General features: G+C 49.5%; 1 protein-coding gene across 1 annotated transcript; it reads left to right on the top strand.

The window, feature by feature from the left end:
- The first annotated feature begins 1,867 nt into the window (after window positions 1–1,867).
- On the top strand, window positions 1,868–8,184 carry LOC119431976 (uncharacterized). The gene is made up of 2 exons (XM_049658127.1): window positions 1,868–3,356; window positions 8,141–8,184. The coding sequence occupies exons 1-2, from the start codon at window positions 1,868–1,870 to the stop codon at window positions 8,182–8,184; spliced, it is 1,533 nt and encodes a 510-aa protein (XP_049514084.1).
- Window positions 8,185–23,903: the final 15,719 nt, after the last annotated feature.

The following is a 23,903-nucleotide window of genomic DNA, read 5'->3' on the forward strand; positions in this document are numbered from 1 at the left end:
AAGGCATCCTTCCCGAGCCCGAGAAAACTGCCGCTGTAGCTGCTTTTCCGACTCCTACAGACAAGAAAAGCGTTCGACGCTTCCTGGGATTGTGCGCATACTACCGGCGCTTTATACGCGATTTCTCTAAAATTGCTGCACCACTTACTCGTCTCACTAGAGACGACACGCCGTTCATCTGGAGCTCTGAACAAGAAGCAGCTTTCGCCGAGCTTCGACATCGCCTGGCATCACCCCCGGTTCTTGGACATTTCGACGAGGACGCCGAAACAGAAATTCATACCGACGCCAGTAACGTCGGTCTGGGTGCGGTGCTCGTACAGCGGCAGGAGAACGACGAAAGGGTCATAGCTTACGCCAGTCGCACCCTATCACGACCCGAGTCCAATTACACTACCACGGAGAAAGAGTGTCTTGCCGTCGTATGGGCACTTGCCAAGTTTCGACCTTACCTCTATGGCCGCCCATTCAAGGTCGTGACGGATCATCACTCCTTATGCTGGCTGGCAAACCTAAGAGACCCTTCTGGACGACTGGCACGGTGGAGCCGGCGCCTGCAGGAATACGACGTGACCATCGTGTACAAGTCCGGCCGCACACACGACGATGCCGACACATTGTCGCGCGCACCTGTTGAATCTGCCGATCAACACATCGAAGACGACAGCGCTTTTCTTGGCGCCATAAGCGAGATAGACGTATCGACACGGCAGCGAGCAGACTGTGAATTGCGCCCCATAATTGAACATCTACAAGGCCGCAACGTCACTCTGCCCCCGCAAATTGCTCGTGGTTTGTCGTCGTTTTGTTTACGGCAGGGCATCCTATACAAGAAGAATTCTGCTGCTAGCAACAACCTTTTGCTCGTACCCGCAGAGCTTCCGTGATGAAATCCTGTTCGCATGCCACGACGAGCCTGCTTCTGGCCACTTGGGTTTCACTCGAACCCTTGCCAGGGTACTAAAATCGTACTACTGGCCGAAACTCGCCACTTGTGTTAAACGATACGTCCAAGCCTGCCGTGAATGCCAACGCCGAAAGTCGCCGAATGTGAAGCCTGCGGGATTTCTGAATCCTATTGAACCGCCTCGAGGGCCCTTCGATCAAGTCGGCATGGACCTCCTGGGCCCGTTTCCATTGTCTACTTCTGGAAACAAGTGGATAATTATCGCCACGGACTATTTAACCCGCTATGCTGAAACAAAGACTCTTCCTAAAGGCACAGCTTCTGAGGTTGCACAGTTTTCGTACAGAACATCGTACTACGTCATTGCGCCCCATCCTGTGTCATCACGGATCGAGGAGCGGCGTTTACGGCAAGGCTGCATGAAGTTTTTCAGCTGAGTTACACCACGCAACGAAAGACGACTGCCTATCACCCTCAAACAAATGGCTTGACTGAAAGGCTTAACAAAACAATAACCGACATGCTGTCGATGTACATAGACGTGCAGCATAAGACGCGGGACGAAGTACTACCATACGTCACGTTTGCGTACAACACCACTACGCAAGAGACCACACGCTTCACGCCTTTTGCTCTTGTTTACGGTCGTGAAGTGCAGACGATGTTAGAAGCCATGTTACCATGTGACACTTCTGACAATCTTGATGAAGACACTGAGCGTTTCGTGCAACGTGCCGAGGGAGCACGCCAATTGGCTCGCGTGAACATCAGGAAACAACAGTGTATTGACGCGCGACACTACGGCCGTCACAACGGCAGTACGAATTTGACCGCATCGTTAGCCACGCGAAAGGGTTGGCGGGGACCAGGCCGCTCCTAATCCTCGGCGACTTTAACGCCCCTCACACAACGTGGGGCTATAAGTTCCAGTCCAAGAGAGGAAAAGCGTTGACCAAAGCAATGGAGGATCACGAGATGGCCCTCCTGAACGAGCCGGACGTAACCACGAGAAGAGGCAACAGTGCCGCGAGGGACACTACGCCAGACCTGTCGTGGTTATCGGGCACACTAGACGTCTCCTGGAGATCCGAAGAAGTGGACCTGGGGTCTGACCACAGCGTGATCAGCATCACGATTCGAGGCTCCCGATATCGGGCTGTGCTGGGGAGGGCGCGGATCACGGATTGGGACAAGATGAGAAAGTTTACCCAAGAACAAGAAGAGGCGTCCGAGGAAGAATTGGGACAAGCTGAAAGAAAGCAGACCTACACCGAATGGGCGCGGGACCAGATGAAGGCCCTCCAAAAATTTACCCAAGAAATCGCAACGACGTTGCAGACACCGTACGTGGACTCCCGACTGACCCACATGTGGGCGGCCCGGCACTCACTGACGCAGCGATGGAAACGTCAGAGACACAATAGAAAGCTGGCCAAGCGCATAGCAGTCTTGAACAAACGGATCGCCGAGCACGCGGCCAAACTATGCAGGGAAAATTGGCTGAAGACCTGCGATGGCCTGCAGGGCAAGCTCTCGACGTGGAAGACGTGGTGTCTCTTGAGGCATCTGATCGACCCGCTGAGTAGCAAAACTGTGACCAATCGCAACCTTACCAAAGTATTGAACACGTACAAGGGAGACGGCCGCAGGCTCCTGGAAGACCGGAAGGCGAAGTACCTAAAGACAGAGAAGGGCCAGTACCCGATGCCCGATAGGTACGAAGGACCCGACAACGAAGAGCTGGACCGGCCGTTTACCATGGCGGAACTGTGGACAGCGCTAGATGAAAGTAACAAGAGAAGTGCACCCGGCAGGGACGCCATAACTTACAAACTACTCGGTAACATGAGCGGTGCAGCGGCCCGCGGCCTCCTAGAGCACATCAACGAAGCCTGGGAGAACTCGCGGTTGCCGAAGGAATGGAAGGACGCAGAGGTCCGCTTCATTCCAAAGACCGGCAAGGCCCTCACGATAGACAACATGCGGCCAATCTCCCTCACGTCCTGCGTGGGGAAGGTGAGGGAGCGCATGGTCCTTCGCCGGCTGCAGAAGCAACTCGAAGAAACGAATCAGATGCCGGAAACGATGTACGGCTTCAGGCAACATCTCAGCACCCAAGACGTGATGATCCAACTCCACGAACTGGTCGTCAAGCAGGCAACGAGGCACGCGCCGCGCGGGATACTTGCCCTAGATCTGAACGGAGCGTTTGACAACGTGTCCCACGCGAGCGTGTTGCAAAATCTGAACAAGACCAGGTGTGGCCAAAAGACATTCGGCTACATTAAAGATTTCTTGTCGAACCGAACGGCTACCATCAGGATAGGTGAGGAGAAGTCGGACCCTGTCGAGCTCGGCGATAGGGGCACCCCTCAGGGATCGGTCTTGTCGCCCCTGCTCTTCAACCTGGCCCTCCTGACCCTGCCCGATCTACTCAAGCAAATCGAAGGCGTGGACCACGCGTTCTACGCCGACGACATTACGGTATGGACGGCCCGAGCCGGGTCCGATGCGTGGATGGAGGAAGCCTTGCAGCGGGCGGCAACAACCGTGCACGAATACGCCAAGGCGTGCGGACTGAGCTGCGCTCCCCAGAAATCGGAGCTGCTCATGATCCAACCCGGAAAACCAAAGGAGCTGCCGCCGAACGTGATCATCACCATCGACGGAACGGCCATCAAGCCAACACAGCAGATTAGGATTCTCGGCCTATTGCTTCAAAGCGACGGGAAGGCACACGCCGCCGTCCCAAAGATCAAAACTGCAACCGAACAAGTACTCAGTATGCTTCGGAGGGTGTCTAACAGAAACCGAGGCCTTAAAGAGGACGATGCCATGCGCTTGGTACGCGCGTTCGTTGTGTCGCGGGTTACCTACTCCGCCCCGTATCTCCAGCTGACGAAGGCGAATAGGGACACTCTAAACACGATGCTTCGTAAGGCAACGAAGCAAGCACTGGGCATGCCCATATACTCGTCCACGCAAAGACTGCTAGACATGGGCGCCCACAACACGGTGGAGGAGCTCATCGAAGCCCAACTCTCTAATCAGAGAATCCGGCTCAGTCACACGGAACACGGACGAGCCGTCCTACGCAAGATAGGATGGCAGATCGAGCCAGTACTCCCCAAGGCGGCCCTTCCTGAAGACTGGAAGACGACCATTCACACAAAACCTCTTCCTCGGAACATGAGGCCAGGCAAGGACGACGAGAGGCGCACCGCGCGGGCTAAAGTCATGGCCCGGAAGCTGGAAGAGAACCCCAGGGTCCTCTACGCGGACGCCTCGCTCCGAAAACACAGTGACCGAGCAGCGGTGGTGGTTACCTCAAAAGACAGGCTGATCGCCAGCGCGTCCCTGAAGACAACAGACCCCGCAGTTGCCGAAGAAGCGGCCGTGGCCCTCGCACTCACACAGCCGAGCGTGGACACCGTGGTCACCGACTCAAAGACAGCCTACGGAAGCTTCCGCAGGGGGGTAATCTCCTCCGTGGCCCGAGCCATTCTATCCAAGTGCAAGCCTCCGGGAAGAGCCATAGAGCTCGTGTGGGTCCCGGCTCACTCGCAAGTAGCAGGCAACACCATCGCCGACTACCATGCCCGAGAAATGTCAATCCGGGCAGAGCACGAGCCGGAAGAGCTACCGCACCCGGTTACCAGCTTTCGGGACATTACCCGGGTGTACCGAGAGGAAAGGTGCAAACTGCCAGAACCGCACCCCAAACTCACCAGGCAACAACAGACCATCCTGCGTCGAGCGCAGGCGGGATCACTTGCGCATCCCGTACTGATGAACCGCATGTACCCCGCGGAACATGATACGCTCTGTCCTTTTTGCAAAAGGGAAAAGGGCACCCTGCCGCACATCTTGGCCGAGTGCACAGAACTCAAGACCCCCCTCCTCCCCTTCTCGCCAACACCCCCAATCCCCAACCCCTTGAGCGATGGGAGACCTTGTTATCCAGCCCCGCCCTACCGATTCAGCTCGCACTGACGGGCAGGGGCCAGGAGCTGCTGGGAACATATGGGTCCCGTAACTAGGGAACCACCCCGTCTGGTACCTGTGGGCACCACCAATATATTGTCGCAACGTCAGAAACAGAGGTCGCACAGCCCTGATCAAGAGGAATAGCAGGAGGTCGCCTTTTTTAATACAGCGCGCTGCCGCGACTTCTTCTTCTTCACCGCGCCTTGATAGAAACGCGCGTGCCTGCTCGCATATTCCTCCTCTTCATCAGAGTACAGGCGCGGCATTTGCTTCCCTCCGAAGGAAGCATCGTCCCGATGCGTAACTTAAGCATATGAGGGCGGCGTACAAATGGCACAGAGTAAGACACGCAAAAGAAAAGCACAAAAAACAGAAAAGAACAAACGAAACTTAGTTCGACAGATACGGCTTCATCCGCACCACATGCACCACTTCGGGTAAGTGCTTGCGGCGACTGGAGCTATTGTCACTGTCAGGAACGACCTCGTAGGTCACGTCGCTCAGGCGTCGAATCACTCTGTATGGCCCAAAGTACCGTCTTAGCAGTTTTTCAGAAAGTCCACGACGGCGTATGGGTATCCAAACCCATACTTTATCGCCGGGAGTGTAGATAACGGACCTGTGTCGAAGATCGTACCGTTTTGCATCTTGGCCTTGCTGATAGCAGATACGTACGCGGGCAAGCTGTCTAGCTTCTTCGGCGCGCTGAGTAAATTCGACAACGTCGGTAGGTATGTCGTCACACTCGTGAGGCAGCATGGCATCCAACGTCGTCGTGGCTTCGCGACCGTGGACCAAGCTGAAGGGCGTCATTCGAGTAGTTTCTTGTCGAGCGGTATTGTATGCGAAAGTTACGTAAGGCAAATCTGATCCCAGTTCTTGTGTTCCACGTCGACGTACATGCATAGCATGTCTGCGAGGGTCTTATTAAGCCGCTCGGTCAGTCCGTTGGTCTGGGGATGATATGCGGTTGTTTTCCGGTGGTTTGTACCACTTAGTGTGAGAACCGAGTCAAGAAGTTCTGCAGTGAAGGCAGTTCCCCTGTCTGTGATGACTACTTTTGGGGCACCGTGCCGAAGGACGACGTTCTCGATGAAAAAATGAGCCGCTTCGGCTGCTGTGCCCCGCTGCGTAGCTTTAGTCTCCGCGTAGCGCGTCAGGTAATCGGTTGCGACAATGATCCATTTGTTGCCGGCTGTAGAAGTTGGAAATGGGCCCAGGAAATCCATTCCAACTTGGGTGAAAGGCTGTCCTGGTACCTCGACTGGATGTAAGAGACCTGCAGGCTTGCCGGGAGGTGCTTTGCGTCTTTGGCAGTCGGCGCATGTTTGTACATGATGTTTCACAGCAGCGGGTAGCTTTGGCCAATAGTACTTGCGTCGGAGTCGGGACAGTGTTCTCGTGTAGCCTAGATGACCTGAGGTGGCTTCATTGTGGCATGCTGTTAGTATTTCTTTGCGAAGTGATATCGGTACGACAAGCAGGTACGTGCTGCCGCTGTCAGAAAAGTTCTTTTTATAGAGAACATCATTTCGCAGACAAAACGACGGCAGTCCCCTGGCATAGAGTCGCGGGACGTCTGTACTTCGGCCTTCCAAGAAATTAATGAGTGGGAGCAGCTCTGGGTCGTGGCGCTGCTCCTGTGAAATGGTGACGGCGTCGACGACTCCCAAAAATGCAGCGTCAACGTCCGCGTCATCGGTACCTGCGGGCTCTACGGGTGACCGCGAAAGGCAGTCGGCGTCGGTGTGCCTTTTCCCTGATTTGTAAATTATGGTCATGTCGAACTCCTGAAGTCTAAGACTCCAGCGCGCCAAACGGCCAGATGGATCTTTCAAGTTAGTCAACCAACAAAGAGAATGATGATCGCTGACAACCTTGAATGAACGGCCGTACAAATATGGGCGAAATTTGGTAACCGGCCACACCACGGCGAGGCATTCCTTCTCGGTAGTCGAGTAGTTTTCCTCCGTACGAGAGAGTGTTCGACTGGCGTAAGCGATTACTTTTTCGAAGCCGTCTTGCCACTGCACCAGTACGGCCCCCAGACCAACATTGCTCGCATCGGTGTGAAGTTCTGTAGGGGCTTCCAGGTCAAAGTGCGCAAGAACTGGAGGCGTTTGCAGGCGCTGGCGTAGTTCGTCAAATGCTATTTGCTCATTTTCACCCCACAGAAAGGGAACATCGTCTCGTGTAAGGCGTGTTAACGGGGCAGCAATACGAGAGAAGTTCGCAATGAACCGCCGGTAATAGGCGCACAGCCCCAGGAAGCGCCTCACTGCCTTCTTGTCGGGTGGTGTGGGGAACTTTGCCACAGCGTCTATTTTTTCTGGGTCCGGTCCTACACCCTCGTGACTGACGACGTGGCCGAGGAAGCACAGTTCACTGAAGCCAAAATGACATTTCTCGGGCTTTAACGTCAGGCCAGCTGAGCGTATGGCTTGAAGAACAGTGAGTAACCGGCTTAGGTGCTCCTCGAATGTAGCCGAGAACACTATGACGTCGTCTAAATAGACCAAGCAAGTTTGCCACTTCAGGCCTGATAGTACGGTGTCCATTAAACGCTGAAAAGTGGCTGGCGCTGAGCACAGACCGAAAGGAAGTACCTTAAATTCGTAAAGACCGTCGGGGGTCACGAAGGCCGTTTTCTCACGATCTCTCTCATCGACCTCTATCTGCCAATACCCGCTTCGTAGGTCCATTGATGAAAAATAACGTGCATGCCGCAGCCTGTTCAGCGAATCGTCAATGCGTGGCAGCGGGCAGACGTCTTTCTTCGTGACTTGGTTTAATTTGCGGTAATCGATGCAGAAGCGCAAGCTGCCGTCTTTCTTTTTGACCAAGACCACGGGTGAAGCCCAGGGACTGTTCGAAGGCTGGATCACGTCATCCTCGAGCATCTTGGTCACTTGCTTTTGAATCTCTTCACGTTCCTTTGGAGCTACACGGTAGGGGTTTTGTCGAATCGGTCTCGTGGTATCATCCATGATTATACGGTGCTTGGTCAGCGGTGTTTTTTTCACTTTTGACGTAGTCGAAAAGCAATCTTCGAACTGGTGTATCAGCTCCAAGAGGCGCTGTCTCTCAGAAGGCGACAGGGTGGAGCTGACGTCGAAAGACAAATGTGTCGAGGCCGGAACGGTCGTGTCTTGACGTTGTAAAGCCAAACAATCGTTTACTTGAATGACTTCGTCGCAGTAGGCAATTGCGGTGCCCTTTTGAATGTGACGGCGTTCGTCGCTGAAGTTCGTCAGAAGGACTTCCGCTTGCCCATGAGTCATGTCGAGTAGGCCTCTAGCAATCGAAATGCCGTGGGTTAGCAATAGTGCAACAATTTGCTCTGCGATCACATCCCCATGGTAGGGCTTCCGGCACGAGACAGATACAAGGCGGCAGGAGCGCGGTTGAATGGTCACATCGTCGGCTAGTCGCAGACGCTCATGTTGCCCGTCATGAGTGGTGTCGGCATAGGGGCTTGCAGAGAACGTCACCATACGGCCCGGAATGTTTATGACGGCACCGTGATCTCGCAGAAAATCCATCCCTAAGATGAGGTCTCTGCAGCAGTCGGGGATAATGACGAAAGTGGCAACGAAGCTGGAATCACCGATGTGAATTCGAGCGGTACATGTTCCTGTTGGTGTTATTACCTGGCCACCGGCACTTCTTATGTGTGGCCCGGTCCACGGCGTCTTCACTTTCCGAATGCGGTCGGCCAGCTCCTGCCGCATGATTGAGAAGTCTGCGCCAGTATCAACAAGTGCTGTAACGTGATGTCCATCGATGAGAATGCTAATATCGGCACGGGCAACGTCGTCGGCGGTAGTATTCGTCGTCGTCGTATCGTCCTCTTGGGTAGCGTGGGGGTATTTTTGGCGTCGCGACACTGGGCAACCTTCCCCCCGGAGGTCGCTGCCGTTAGTTTCTCCGGCGCGGACTAGGGGAACGACCACCCCTGACGACGTCAGCGAAACTCTGGCGGTTTGGGGAAGTGTAACGCACAGGGGATGGGGACTGCAAGCGACGACGCAGTGAAGCTGCTTGGCTGGTCGACAGGTGATCACGATTCGGGGCACAACGGTCGTCAAAGCGCAGAGAAGCGGCGGGCGAAAAACTTGCCACCCCAGCCTCTCGATGGGGACAGAAGCGGGCATGTGGCCAGGTTCCCCACAATGGAAACAGAGTGGTCGACGGTCGGCCGTGCGCCACAAGTCAGTACGGCGAACAGGAGGTCGTCTCACAGACTCTCGTTGCCACCACGGCACGGGAACGGTCCGAGGCTGAAATGGCGGTACCTCCGGTGAAGGGGGAGGACGTCGGACCACGTCGGCATAGCTCAATGGACGTGCCTCAGGGCATGGAGGTGATGAGGAGAAGGCTTGCCGCAACTCTTGGCGCACGACTTCGGCAACCGAAACGACTGGAGACTCCGTAGGAGTAATGCCGAGGGCTCGCAGCTCTTCACGTAGAATGACTCTAATCATTTCCCGTAAAGAAGGCTGGTCAACACCCTGAGCTGCGGCGCTTATTGGTGTGTTGTTGGGTAGGCGATCAAAGTGGCGGCAACGTTGCTGAAGTGCCCGCTCAATGATAGTCGCTTCTTTGATGAAGTCGTCGACCGTTGTGGGCGGGTTTCGGACAAGGCCTGCAAACAGCGGTTCCTTAATTCCCCGCATAAGGTGACGCACCTTCTTCGCCTCGGTCATATCGGGATCAGCTCGGCGAAAAAGACGGGCCATATCCTCCGCATACATGACGACAGATTCGTTCGGCTGCTGTACGCGAGCCTCAATAAGTTGTTGCGCGTAATCGCGCCGGTCCGAACTTGCGAATGAATCGAGGAGCTGACGCCGAAAATTGCCCCACGTGTGGAAGCTCGCTTCCCTGTTCTCGTACCACGTGCGAGCACTCTTTTCGAGCGCGAAATAAGCATGGGTGAGTTTCTGTCGCTCGGTCCAGTGATTGACATCAGCGACGCGCTCGTACTGATCGAGCCAGTCCTCGACATCTTCGAAAGCATCACCATGGAAGGTAGCGGGAACGTGAGGCTGTTCAAGAGTCACCTGGGAAATGCTCGGCGCCGTCTGAGAAGAAGGAAGAGCGGCCGATGGTGTTGGAACAGCCATGCTGGTGGGAGGCGCAACGGGAGGGAATTCCGGGCTCAGGCCGAGCAGGCGCCGACTGAATCGATGGACTGGAGTCGTGACGAGAAGTGGAGCTTCCGGACTGGGTGTACGAGTCCTTATAGGGGTTGAACGCATGACGTTCAAGGCGCCAGCACCTCCACCAGTGTCGCAACGTCAGAAACAGAGGTCGCACAGCCCTGATCAAGAGGAATAGCAGGAGGTCGCCTTTTTTAATACAGCGCGCTGCCGCGACTTCTTCTTCTTCACCGCGCCTTGATAGAAACGCGCGTGCCTGCTCGCATATTCCTCCTCTTCATCAGAGTACAGGCGCGGCAATATTTTGGGCCTAATAAATGTTTATTCATCATCACTACAACCTTCGCCACCTACAAGTTGAGTACCAACAGGGTGACCAAGTGCTAGTTTGGACCCCCGTCCGCCGTAAAGGCCTTTGGACCCCCGTCCGCCGTAAACTTCTCAGTCGGTACTTCGGCGAGTGAGTGACCTCAATTATGAAGTCCTTCCTGACGGCACCCAGCCAGCACGACGCCGACAACCGCGGCCCGAGATTGTGCACGTAGTGCGGTTAAAACCATATCGCACACCACAATAGTCGTGGTTTCCAGACCATTACGTTTCTCCTGGGACAAGTCTTTCTGCCCGTCCATGTTTTGTTTAGCATCGAGTCGATGCTCTTCTGGGAGGAGGGGTAATGCCACGCGCTTGTGCCACTTGCTCCCAGAAGAAGACGCGGACAGTCTTGTGCACGAGCTAGCGCCTTAGTCTTTTGTCGGTGCTCCGAGTTTCCGATTATATATTCAAACATGAATCTCATAATTGCAAGTTATGCAAGAGTGTACCTATGCGATTACTTGGGGACAGCACGAAAAGACGGGAGAAGGCTAGACAACACGAACGCAGGCAAAGAATTTTGTTCACAGACACACATATATACTAGGCTTGTGTGTCCTGCGTAGTTGCAGCTGCAGGGTAGCCGGATAATGTAAACAACCGCACAGTTGATGAACTGCTGTTCTGCCTTTTGGTACACTTTGCGTCAAGGCTCGGTCCGAGTCACCTTTTCGCACAATGTACCCCGATTGCTCGACGTGAAAAATGAAAGGAAAGTTCCAGCTTTCCCAACAGTCTGTTTGAGACTATGACTGACCTTGTGAATATGATATAACAGTGGCCACCACACTGCAAGCAAATGTTAGACATGGGTTCAGACGCTCTACTCCACTTGGTGATGCCTCGATTTCTTGAGGAAGCCTTTTGGTGTTCCTGTGATGAGCTTCACAGCCAAAGAGTGTGCCGATGCGGAAGGCAGAATAGCCTCCTCCAAACATTGGGCATAGCTCCAGCACACATAACACTAACCAAAGAAAACCCTGCGGTCCAGAAATGGAAGATCACTGTCTAATGGTAGTTTTCCTCCGTACGTGAACTCATCTAGCACCGCAGAGAAGACAGAAAAAAGTTCACGCTACCCATTTAGTAGCCTTTCTTCACCTAATATAGCAGTGAAAGTTGCCAATGAAGCAAAATAACTTTACTACACTGGTGCCCGCAATAGCTAGTGTTTTACGGTTACCTGACAGTGTTTTTGTCTGTGAGAAGTTGCCAAGCAAGACTACTCAAGGAGTTCAGCCATTTTTTTAATGTCTCCTCCACAGTGCCAGGTGTGCTCATGGAAGTAAAACTGCTGGAAAGCAAGCTCCAATATCTAGCGTGAAGGTTTTCTGTGGTGAGCATCGTGCTGGATCTATGATCCACACTCAAAAGTGTCTTGGCTTTCCTATTATCGCACTTGAACACTGAAGCGTGTTGTTGCTACAGGAACACAAGGGAGCACTCTTAGCACCACCACGAAGTGGAGGGGATCTTCCAGACCCAAGTACGGTTGCTTTTAACAGTGTGTTCGCACTGCCTTTCGGCATGTGTTGCCAAGAAGCATTTAACGGAGCTGAACATAGGTGGCGTCTCCACTCGGAGTACTTCAAGGAAGCCAAGGCCAATATGTACACAAAGGAAGCTGTCAATTCAAGCAAATTGCTAGGGACAGTTGGAACTACCTTTTTATTTTCAGGGCCAAACAAACTGGGCAGGTACGAAAATGTCAACCGGGCCAGGCCAAGACGTGAAGCTTGCATTAAGAAGTATGTGCTGGAGATCATAGGAAGTGCAGTTGGTGCTGTTTACAACATCCTACTGCCCTGCAGCAGCAATTATGTAGAACAAACAGGACGAAAACTCAAGGACTATCTTAGGAGACACTCACAGACCCTCAATACAAGATAGGGAAGCAACGTAGCTATATATCGATGCTGCTTTGTGCAGTTGTATATCAAGTTTTGAGCAATGAAGAATCCTCATGGCACATGTTCAAAACATACAAAACTCGCAGAATAGCCCCCACATATGCTAGTGTGTAATCACTTAATCTTCTAGACAAATTGAGGTATTCAGAGGAACTGCGAGAGCGTTCTGAACTGGGCTGGTTGGTGCATGTTTAGGAAGGAACTTTTGAATGGTGCCATAGACAGGATAAAGGGAATATGTAGCTGTACCCATTGCCTTCACTTCGTTCTGGCAGTAGTGCTGTTCATTCCCTTCAAAATATTCATATATTTTGGTCATCTGACCATGTGACACAGCTGCGTGCTCAGGCTATGTTTTACCTTGTTATGATATTTTCCAATGTCACACGCAAATCCGTCGAGGTATCTTCACCTATTATAGTAAGCTGAACAATGGCTAACAGTGAGCTTAACTGTGGCTACACTTCGTTACCATGAGGCCCATGCATGACAGTGTTAGAGGTCAGTATGCAGGTGTTTTTGCATGCTCATAGAGGCAAACTGGACAAAGAATTAACTTATTGGTGCGTGTTTTATCTGTTGCCTCAAATCCCGAATTCCGGTGCTATTAGTGTTTTTTGAACACCACTCATCTGCAACCTAGACAAGTCTGAAACAATACCACTTTCAAGTCGACGTCCTCATGCTGAACCAATTGGTTGCCCCAGCAAAAACAAAACATCATTTATCTTTTGGATGCATCTGCAACAATTATTGTACTTGTATAGGCATTGTGATTCCAACAACATTTGCAGTCACTGTCCATTAGGATTGCATATGCATGACTGATATAAGATAGAATGGCCAAGCTTACCAGAACAAATAGCACAATGCAAGACTGCTTTGCCACTGGTGTTGCAAGCAGGCCCCCATGGCTGAGAAACTGAATGCAAGGCGGCACACAGACATCCTTCACTGGTGCAACAGCTGCAAATGAAATACTGATATCAGTTACTTTCTGACCGGTCATCCAAAGCAACGCACAAACATTTTTATATACAATTACACTATGCATATAAGCTCGTCACTGAGTTACTGTTATTGCTGTGAGATAGCTCACACTACTTTATAAAGTGCTAATGGCCTCGTTTAGCTTATTTGCAAAAAACTTTATGAAGCACCTTCTATTCGAAAAATTAGCTGACAAAATATTTTGCCCTGCATAACTACAACACATGCACGCATTTTAGAATTATTGCAGTATTGTTATGCAGAATTATTAAGCGGTAATCCTCCCTCCCAGAATACGTGATATGCTCACGTACTGCGTCAGAACGTTAATCGTCAGCCTGGTAGCTGCAAAAAAAAAAACTAATGCAGATTGCCAGGTATGAAATAATCCGTTTTCTTTGCAATGAACCTTAACGGGTATCACGCGGACAACTTTCCATTGCGATCGTGCACGAGTGCTCGGGCTCTACTACAAACGAAAGGGCACCGTGTGACACCCGTGTTGCCTAACACTGCAGATGGCACAAGGTTACGGCAATAAGCACGCTCCACCGTCATTTCATTGTAATGGAGGGGCATGTACATCGAACATGCTCTATGAGGTCTTCATACATGACCAATCTTCCAATCCCGGGTGTGAACACTGCGATTATGCACGCCCAGCCAGGGCACTGCGTCCGAAGCTTATAATGGCTAAAAATTTCACTGTGATGCAATGCGTCACCGAATATTGGTGACATAGCGTTGCACCGCGTCGGGAGAGATAGTAACGGGTACAACGATTTCACTTAATTTTGGAACGCCGAGCACACAGTACAACACACTACAAACTGGAATGCTAACGTCAGTAAACCAGCGGCCACATATAGACGACAAAGGAACTGCTAGAGGCGTCAACGCCGCTAATATTGCCTACGCGTCTCAGCTGTAGTGAGTATGCATTCAACACAACAAATGCAACACCACTTTATCACAGACTCGCAATGTCGCTTTGTCAATCCTCATGGCCAATGAATCTCGTTAAAAGCGTGCTCACACAACACAATTGAGCCCATCACCGGTCATCGCGGAGCATTTCGCACGCGCAACGTGCATTAACAACGAAAAAAGGACACGTAAATCACTTACTTGTGTAACAATCAAGCGCCGATTCCTTCCTATTTAGAGTGAAATCACAAATGCGCCAGGAACACCACCTCCGCTAGAGTGACCTAGAATATGGGAGAGTGTCCAAAGCGCCGGCTGCGGCGAGGGCCTTTTTCTGTGAACTGCCGCGCCGCGCCGCTGCTGCGCCGGACCCGTGGGCTTTTCGCGCTCGCGAAGCGCGCGGGAAGCGAGGGTCGTCTGCTACGCGCTGTAGTTTTTTGCGTTCATTTTGCACGCAAAGCGCTTAAACTCAATTTAACTTCTACAGTGTGGTGCTGCATGGAGCTTACCCATATTTGAGCATATCTTTGTGCTTGGGCAGAAAGATAATGCAAAAACTAACGTATCAAACTCATCAGCGCGGCCTAGCTCCGGTGCTAGAGTTCGGGAACGGTATTACGGTAACTACGCGTGCGTAGAAACGCGCTAAATGAGCCCGCGCAAGGGAAGAGCGTAAAAAAAGAAACGTTATTCGCATGGTACGCGGGCAATAGCAACATGTTTGCAAGAATAAGAGTAACGAAAAAATGTCACAGTTTCGCCCTAAGGGCGAAGCAATGAATGCGATAGCAACACAGCAATGTCATACGAAGTAAGGTGAGCGGCTTTGGTAGCAACAACACGCAGAACTGTTGTCGACGCCATCAGCGTTTTGCCCGCGTTAGCTCAAAATGCGCGCGGCGTTGGTGACTGTTGCTGGAGCCTCTGATATAAATAGGCACTTGGTGCCGCAGCTAAAAGTCGCCTCCCTTCCCTCCCCCTCCCCCACGGCCTCTCGCGCGTCTGAAGAAGGCGCGTTTGCTCTACATATATGGTGATTGTAAAGGAGAAAAGAGACGCCTACTTCTGCAGCCCTTAAGCGAGCACGGCGCAGAACGCGCGTTTGTTCTCCGCCGCGCGTTCACTCCCCGTGAAAGACGCGCCCCTCGCGCCCTTTCACTCGCACATACAGCGTTCGGCGCGCGGCGACGATTTCATCTCCAAATGACGTCATACGGAACCTCACGGCGACGGCGACGCCGACGGCAGAAATCTGCTTTTGAGTGTCCATATAATTGCTATCGCAATAAAAAGTAAATAACTCGCGCAGTCAAGTGAAATATTTACGTGCGTGCAGTGACCGCTTCGCTCACCATTACGCGCTTTTTGCTCAAGGTCAGTAGTGGTTTACAGCTTTATGCAAATGTATTTATTCGAATATTTTTTAGCCACGACAATATTTTATTATGAACAGAGCAGAGTGAGAAAGTGTAAGGGAAGCAAGAGAAAGAGCAAAGACGGCTCTGACGCCGCAATATTGTTGGCTTATTTCGCTTCAGAGACTGCGTACACGAACAATTCTCGCTGTACGCTATCTCTTCAATACAAACTTCGCGCATGATGTACCTTAAGGTTCACCGTGAGCGAAGCTTTTTTCTAATTCAGACATTCGAAAGAAAAGCCATTCGATCCAGCCAATATAGCTAAACAAATATTTTTTTCTACATTGAAATGACTAGATAGCTACTACTGGCCTAGCCATCAGCCAGCTAAGGCGTGGCGCTGCTGAGCACGAGGTAGCGGGATCGAATCCCGGCCGCGGCGGCGGCATTTCGATCGAGGCGAAATGCAAAAACGCCCGTGTGCTTGCGTTGTAGTGCACGTTAAAGAACCCCAGGCGGTCAAAATTAATCCGGAGCCCTCCTCTACGGCGTGCCTCATAATCAGAACTGGTTTTGGCAAGTAGAACCCCAGACAGAAGAAGAAGCCATTTACTAATTTGCTATGTAAATGTTATTACTGCAATAGCCTTATTTCAATAATCCGTGAATCCTCTCTTAAATTACCAACATGTAACTTCTCATTATACTATAGTTATTGCGTAACGTGTGATTTTTTACGTAAACTAACAAGCATTCATGGCGCGTGACGATGTTTGTGCTTGCATTATATTGAGTGGAAAATCGTCTTGAAAATTACGGTCTTTGATGCACTACAAATATCGCTATTGATTCTAAATATCCCTAAAATAGTTACCTTCAATAACAGCAAAAAATGCAAAGTTTATGTTCTGGTGATTTGTTGCCTCTTTCATTACGTAACTACAAGTGCGTAGTTATTGATCAGTAAGTATGTTTGCTGTGTACGAACCAGCGAGCATACGCAATAAATATTCCTAAATTTACTTTCATGTTAAAATTCGCTTAGTGTTTGCGCTCTTGCAACACAAGAAGGCGAAAGACGAGTTGCACATACGTAATTCATCATGTGCTTTTTCTGAGGCTTGCTCGTAATTATGAAATGAGGCATACTTATACAATGTTGCACTGTTAGCGTTTCATTTATCTTGGTTTGTCTTGTTTTTGCCGTGTATATTTCTCGCGTACCCTTTACCTATACACGCCGTGCTATAGCTTAATGGCTTTGGTAGGTTGTACTGCTAAGCTCGAGGACGCGGGTTCGATTCCTGGCCACAACGGCTTACATTTCGATGGAGGCCAAATGCATAAAACACCCGTGTACACATGTTTTAGGTGCACGTTCAACAACCCCAGGTGGTCGAAATTAACGGAGCCCCAACACTGCGGCGTCTCATCATAGCCATATTGTGATTTTTTGCGTAAAACCCCAGAAATTATCATTACTATTATTACCCTTTACCTGTGCTCTCAGTTCTTCATGATATATGGGCAATTTTGACACTTTGAGATCGATATTGGCATTCAACACGTTTTTATCGTCACACCCACAGTATCAGAGGGATTTCTGGTCGTCGTCATATAACCACACGTCATATTGTTATCGTTAATTGTGACGTGAGTGCAAGTATGTCAAGTTACTAATGCCATGACCCATCAGTCATCTTAGTCATACATTTGCGCCTTTCCACACTACACTTTGGTATATATACCAAGTGAACGAGCCGCGCGAGTTACGCGGTTTGTATTTATTTTTGGTACCGCGGCATCGGCCAACAGACACATTCCGCTTCCCAAGAGCCCGGTTAAGGATTTCGCCTTAATAAATAAACAACAGAGTGCGGGATGCAGTCTTTTAAAGCAAATCGAATGTATTAATTAAAAGAAAGGAAACGATAGGGTGTAAAAGCGTTAGCATGTGCTAGCCATATCTGCTACGTTCTCTTGGTTATTATCGCGGTCTTCAGCTTATTTTCTTCTGCAGCACGTTGACGTTGCTCATTCCACGCATAACCAAATGAAGTAAGCGCGCGGAATGCGTTACTCAAACAGCCGCGTAAAGGCCGTTTCACATGGTGCGATTTTGCACTGCGATTATCGCACCGGAAGTGCGATTTCCGTCGCATGCGACGAAAATCGCAGTCGCAGGGTCGTTTCTGCGATTTTCGGCTGCGACCAACCGGTTGGTCGCAGCCTCGCAACGTCGCAGCAATCGCTGCGATTTTTCCGTCGAAATTGCGCCGAGAGGTATTTCGCGGTCTGTTTTGGAAAATGGTATCTATAAACGCAACGTTTATAGATACTTTTTTGTCTATAAATATTGGATCAACGAGCCTCGAACAGTGGAACTAATTGAGTGGAGCCTTGGATTACTCAATCAGTACGTAACATCAGCACCGACACGCGAACAGTGCAGATAAAAACTCGTAGGTCAGATTCGGTTCTGTGATTTCTACGAGTTTGTTGACACGCTACGTTGCTAATCTGGCGACGCTGTTTTTTTAGGTTGGCTTCGGGTGCTGATAGTACGTACTTTTGCGTGATTTTCCGTTATTCACACGCGCTGCGAGTGTGTAAATACTACGAGGTGTCCCTCACGGGAAGGCATGGCCTTCGGATGTCGTCCCAATTTTCTGGTTCTGGAGACAACTCGCGATATACGAAAACGCCACAGTTTTATCGCCGTATGCTTTTACGGACGGAACAATTTAAAGAATATGCAACTACGGACAAATGCTGTGGTCAATAGGTCACGCTATACGCGCGACCATTTAGTTGCAGTCGGTTGGTTAGGGCTTTCATGCGCATTTTCCCCAATGAATTATCTCATTTCAAGGTTCTGTTACTTCCGCTGCGAGACGCAAAGCGAACGTGCAAACTGGATATCGTAATGAATGTTCTACAATAGCATATTTCACGCTTTGACTGGGAATAAGCAGTATTGACAATTTATTTTCGAAGCAATATTTAAACAGTTTTTTTTCTCATTTTTCTGATGCATCATTTTTCTCCTGAATAAAAAAACCAATAAACCTTCAGTGTGTTGCAGACTTTGTATCCTTACTGCATCTGTATTAACCCTCACATTAAAAGGTAGTTGCACATTTCGCTTAGTTCAGTGCATCGAATTACTTTTGTTTATGCTGGTTGTAACATATTGCAGTACTCTAAGAAACTACATAGCCATAAACATCCTTGCCTTTTCTTGCTTCTCTGTCTCTACTTCCTGTAAAACACATGCAATAATGCGAAAAGCAGGCGAACACCTTGTTTTTATAAGCAGTAGATAACTCATTAAACAAAAGCAGATCAAAATTGTGCAGTGAAGTCAGCCGGTTGCATTCCTTCGTATGAAGATAATATCTTTTCAAGTGTGGGTGGGTCTTGCATGTCCACAGCTCATAAAGTGTGCAGACTCATCACGAGGCGTAGGTATAGCCCATCAAGATGGAGGCAATGTTGCTAATGAGTCTGCACTTACATGTATTACTGCATAAACTCGTATAACCATATCCCATCATTACTCAATCGAGCTTGCTCAGTCATATTCACCAAAATTCTACTTATCCGAGCTTGCTCTGACTCATATTCACCAAAATTGTACTTGGCCGAGCTTGATCTGACTAATATTCACAAAGATTCTACTCAGGCAAGCTTGCACAGAGTCATATTCACCAAATATCTACTTAGCCAAGCTTGCTCCGACTTATATTCATCAAAATTCTACTCAGGTGAGCTTGCAATGAGTCATATTCACCAAAAATCTACTTGCCGAGTTTGCTTTGACTCATATTCACTAAAATTATACTTGGATCAGCTTTCCCCGACTACCACATGACATTATTCACTACAAGTTTACTCAGCTGAGCTTGCTCTTACTCGTATTCACCAAAATTCTACTCAGTCAGGCTGAAACGAACTCAGACTCACGGTTAGTTCGAAGTCTTAGTGAGCCGACGTTTGAGTGAGTTCACCGTGCTATGTATACATTACACTATGTGACCTGTGCGGTGATTAAGCAAACATTGTCTATGAGTACGTGTTGCATCGGGTGAAAAAAGGACAACTGTAAACACTGCAGTTAGTTTTCTGGAGTTCAACTGACCGTTGCGTGAAAGCTTCGCCTCATGTCGATTCAAGCAAGTGCATTGGATCTGCATCATATTTTTTGCCAATCCTGCTGTCTGTCCTAACCATTACTGGGTGGCCACATTTTGTACATTTCAACACAAAGTTTAATAAATGACTGTAGTGCAATATATTAAAAAAAGATGCTTGCATAACTGCACGTATAACAATCAGAACATGACACAAACACATGCACATAAGATGCACACAAATGATAAATACATAAACAGATGGATTCAGCTAGCCACCACCTATTGAAAAAAAAAAGAAAAAGCCCAGGACTACGTATAACCATTCCCCTTGCCAGGTACATGGGCTATAGGAGAAACACACGTGCAACCTAGCAGTTACCTCGAGGTAGCAGCTATGGACGCTTTTGCATGCGCAGCTGGCCACTCAACCACTCAAGTGTGTTCAGTGTGCACTTGTACTTAGGCACCCTTTTTATTGTCTGTATCTCAAAAATTTAATGTGGCTCCTCAAAATTTTGAGAATGTTTGGATTCTGAGGCTTGCAAAGGTAAATATTTTTATTCCATTTTCGTTCAAGGTGAAGGCTCATACAAAAGATTAGAGATATTGTCAGTGCCCCTCACTTTCTCTCCGAACATAAGTGGTCTGTTATTGAGATTCTAGCAGCTTTTCAACAGCAAGAAAGGGAATCAGCTTCCCCTGTTTTCAGCATTGGGCTAATGCAGGCAATTCAGGGAGGCATAAAGTTTTGCTAATACAATAGGTTCGGGAATACCAGATTAGACTGTACCTTGAAACTTTCCTTGCACTTTCTTATTTTGGTGAAATAACCCAGTTTTAAATGGCTCCAGTTAGCATACTCTAACATTGGTCTAATATAGGTTAAGTACATGACTAGCTTAACAGACTGGGATGCTGGCTTTCATTTCCAGGAGAGGAATCATAGCACCTGCTCCAGTTGCATATGTTTTTGGTTATCAGGGGTATTCAGCCTCACTTTAAGAATCACGTGCTGAAGCAGGTAGAAGCACATGCATGCCATTAGCGGATAGTTTCGATAGCTTCTTACCTTACACTTGCCACCATGAATACAAAATTTTAGCGTTCGATTTTGTTATTAAACAAACAAACGTACTCCTAACAAGGTATTTTAATGTTAGCCGTGTGGCTACGCGGCTGCGCTACGTACTGCAGCGTATTAACTTAAGCTTCTTGATACAGATTCACAGCACACTAACAGCGCAAGAAACAGGACGAGAAAATAGACGACGCCCATGTCTGCCAGAATGATACGATACTACGTACACAAGTCACTGCAGCTCCTAAAAAAAATGTGGTGTCGGCTTTTACGCCTTTCGAAATATTCAGAGACCACTTGTATGAATAATTACAGCACAGGCGCCGAGACGGACGAGCCGGGCTGGCGCTAAGATAAACTTTCACAACACAAATTCCGTTGCACGTTCAGTAATTACACACAGATCATTTGCGGCTTTGTTCAGGGGCAGACGTGAGCTTTTGGGTTGGTGCTTGCTGCTAAGTTTGGTGCAAGAATATTGCTAGGAGCAGGAACCACTAATGCGCAATCACGAGCAATACACACACATCCGTTTTTCAGAAGCTGACGTTAATCACAGGTAGCGCGAGGGTCTCTGCGTTGACATGACGACTCCGCCGAATCCCGAATACTGCATATGCGATGACAACAGCTATAAGGGCTTGTTGATAGGTCCTCTTGTAATTTGTTTAACCGCAGGTAGAACGACACAGGCATAAAACACACACAGAGACAGCACACAACGCTGAACGACCACCTGCGAACAGCTGTTTACGTCCGCCATTTCTCCTCGTATTGAACTTCACAAACCGCTGTTGCGCACTCCAAAACAAACTAAACTTTGAAGCGCTTTTAAATTACAAAACGCACGTATTATTTGGTCCTAATAAAGAGAGGTCAATTATATTATAACGCGCACGTCTTTTTCATTACATTAAACGAATTTATGCGGCGTGTGCGACAAAATCTTGCAGCAAGCAACCCTGGGCGTCGCATAATCGCATTGTTGACATCGCACCATGTGAAATGGCCGTTGCGAATTTCGCATCTGAGAAAATCGCAGCTGCGAAAATCGCAGTGCAAAATCGCACCATGTGAAACAGCCTTTACAAGGCAGACGCCGCGTCGGCGCCGTCCATGGCGCTGTGGCTTAATCGGGACGCACGCGCTAGTACTATTTCGTCTCCTGTTCGCAACTAAGGTTGCAACAAGGCTCGACGTTGCACGTTTTAATACTCGTGGGTGCAATTGTCGGCGATAGACGCCGTCAAATCCAAGACTGTATGGCGCAATTAGGCGCAATTTTCGTCGATTGTATCAGGATGGCGCAGGTAAATCCCATTTGGCGCAGGAGTGGAATCACTGACATCATGTCATTCTTTTCCGTGTAAGCATGCGTTTACAAGACTGATTATGACAGATACACACAGCCGTGTTTTACAGGGTAACGTGTCAAGCACAATGATGCAAGTGCGACAAAGATTTTAGGTTATACAGGCCAGGCAAGAGGCCAAAAGGGTCATCAACGCGTTTTATTGCGATAGCAATTACATGGACACTCCAAGCGGATTTCTGCCGTCGGCGTCGTCATAGCCGTGAGGTTCCGTATAAAGTCCAAGGGTGATAAAATCGTCGCCGCGCGCCGTATGTGAGAGTGAAAGCTGCGCGAGGGACGCACGCTTTCACGGAGAGCGAACGCACGGCGGAGAGAAAACGCGACGTCTTCCGTCAAGCGAAAGGTCGTGGGGAGATGGGAGGGAGGCGACGTTTAGCTGCGGCACGAAATGCTTAACTTGCGACCGGGCGCAAGGGAAATTGGCGACTTAATCTCCTTCGCGAAAGGAGGAAAGTGGGAAGGCAGCGCGGGAAGGAGGAGGTGCGGCTTCTACTCTGCCAGCAACTGCCGACTTGTACTTTGCGCGGTCGCGCGCACCATATCTTGAAATCGATCTCCACACGGCTCTTGCCTTTGTATGCGCTGTGCTTTTGCCACTCAGCTTCCGTTGAAGCGATAGACCGCACGAACCTTCGCTCGCTGCAGCTAACGCGCTTGCTCACGCCAGCGTTTTGACAGTGGTTGCCTGCGGTTATCGAGTGTGATCTATGCATATTTGCTTGTGCGCGCCGACACCATGCTTGTTAATTCAGTTAGTAAGCGATTGTGTGCAAGTATATGCAGCCGATAAAACTGCTATCCTTACTCCGTATAGTATTAGATTTGCAATCACAATTGATGCATCGCATTTCGGGCGAAACTGCGGCTTTTTTGTGCAAACGATACAATGCAAAACCGACAAATGGGAAGTATGCTCCTATACCCGTACACAGGTTTAGAATGTCTCAACCCTTCGAAGTTGTGGGAGTAGATTTTGCAGGCCCACTTACGTAAAAGAAAGGGAGCTTGAGTCTGGCACCACTAAGTCTTTTGATTTTGCTTTTCAATTGCGCAAGTAAGAGAGTGGTGCACCTTGAACTGACTAGTGGCCCGTCAACAACGGTCTTCCTCTATCTATCTATGCTCATAACGCCCTGGCATTCAAAAGAGGATCACAGGTCTTGCAAGACTTCTGGAGCGTTGTGAATGACTCACCGTTTGCCAGTTTCCTTGCTTCCCGTCGCATCGAATGGAAGTTCATTGTACCGAGTGCACCATGGTGTGGAAGTTGGTGGGAGAGATTGATACGGTCAATGAAGTCAGCACTATGCAACTCACTTGGAAAACACGCTCGATAGCGAAGCACTAACATTACTGGTGGAAGTGGTGGCTGTAATTCTAGACCACTGACCTATACGTACACGGACGCAAGAGAGCTTGCTCCGATCTGTCCAGCAAATTGTTTAGTCGGAAAATCTTTGTTGGGTAACCGGGGTATGGCGGCGAGGAACACCAGAGCCAAATTTTGCAGACAAGCCAAGGAGACCTCATTAAAAAACTACGATACCCGAACAAGCTTCTCAAACACTTGTGGCTTCATTGGAAGAAAGAATCTACTCGAACTTCGTTTGCATCATTACCCAACATCGACAAATAAAGGTTTGAAGGTGGACGGCATAGTGATCACCGAGGAACCCAATGCCTCACGATGCGTCT

The sequence above is a fragment of the Dermacentor silvarum genome, chromosome 10 (assembly GCF_013339745.2).
Source record: "Dermacentor silvarum isolate Dsil-2018 chromosome 10, BIME_Dsil_1.4, whole genome shotgun sequence".
Classification (NCBI taxonomy): domain Eukaryota; kingdom Metazoa; phylum Arthropoda; class Arachnida; order Ixodida; family Ixodidae; genus Dermacentor; species Dermacentor silvarum.

What these genes read in the sequence shown, in the direction of transcription:
- LOC119431976 (XM_049658127.1), top strand. Translation starts at nt 1,868, where the DNA reads ATGGAGGATCACGAGATGGCCCTCCTGAACGAGCCGGACGTAACCACG. An exon ending in TCTACTCAAGCAAATCGAAG is followed by an intron (nt 3,357 to 8,140) that starts GCGTGGACCACG and finishes TCGTCGCTGAAG; the next exon opens with TTCGTCAGAAGGACTTCCGC.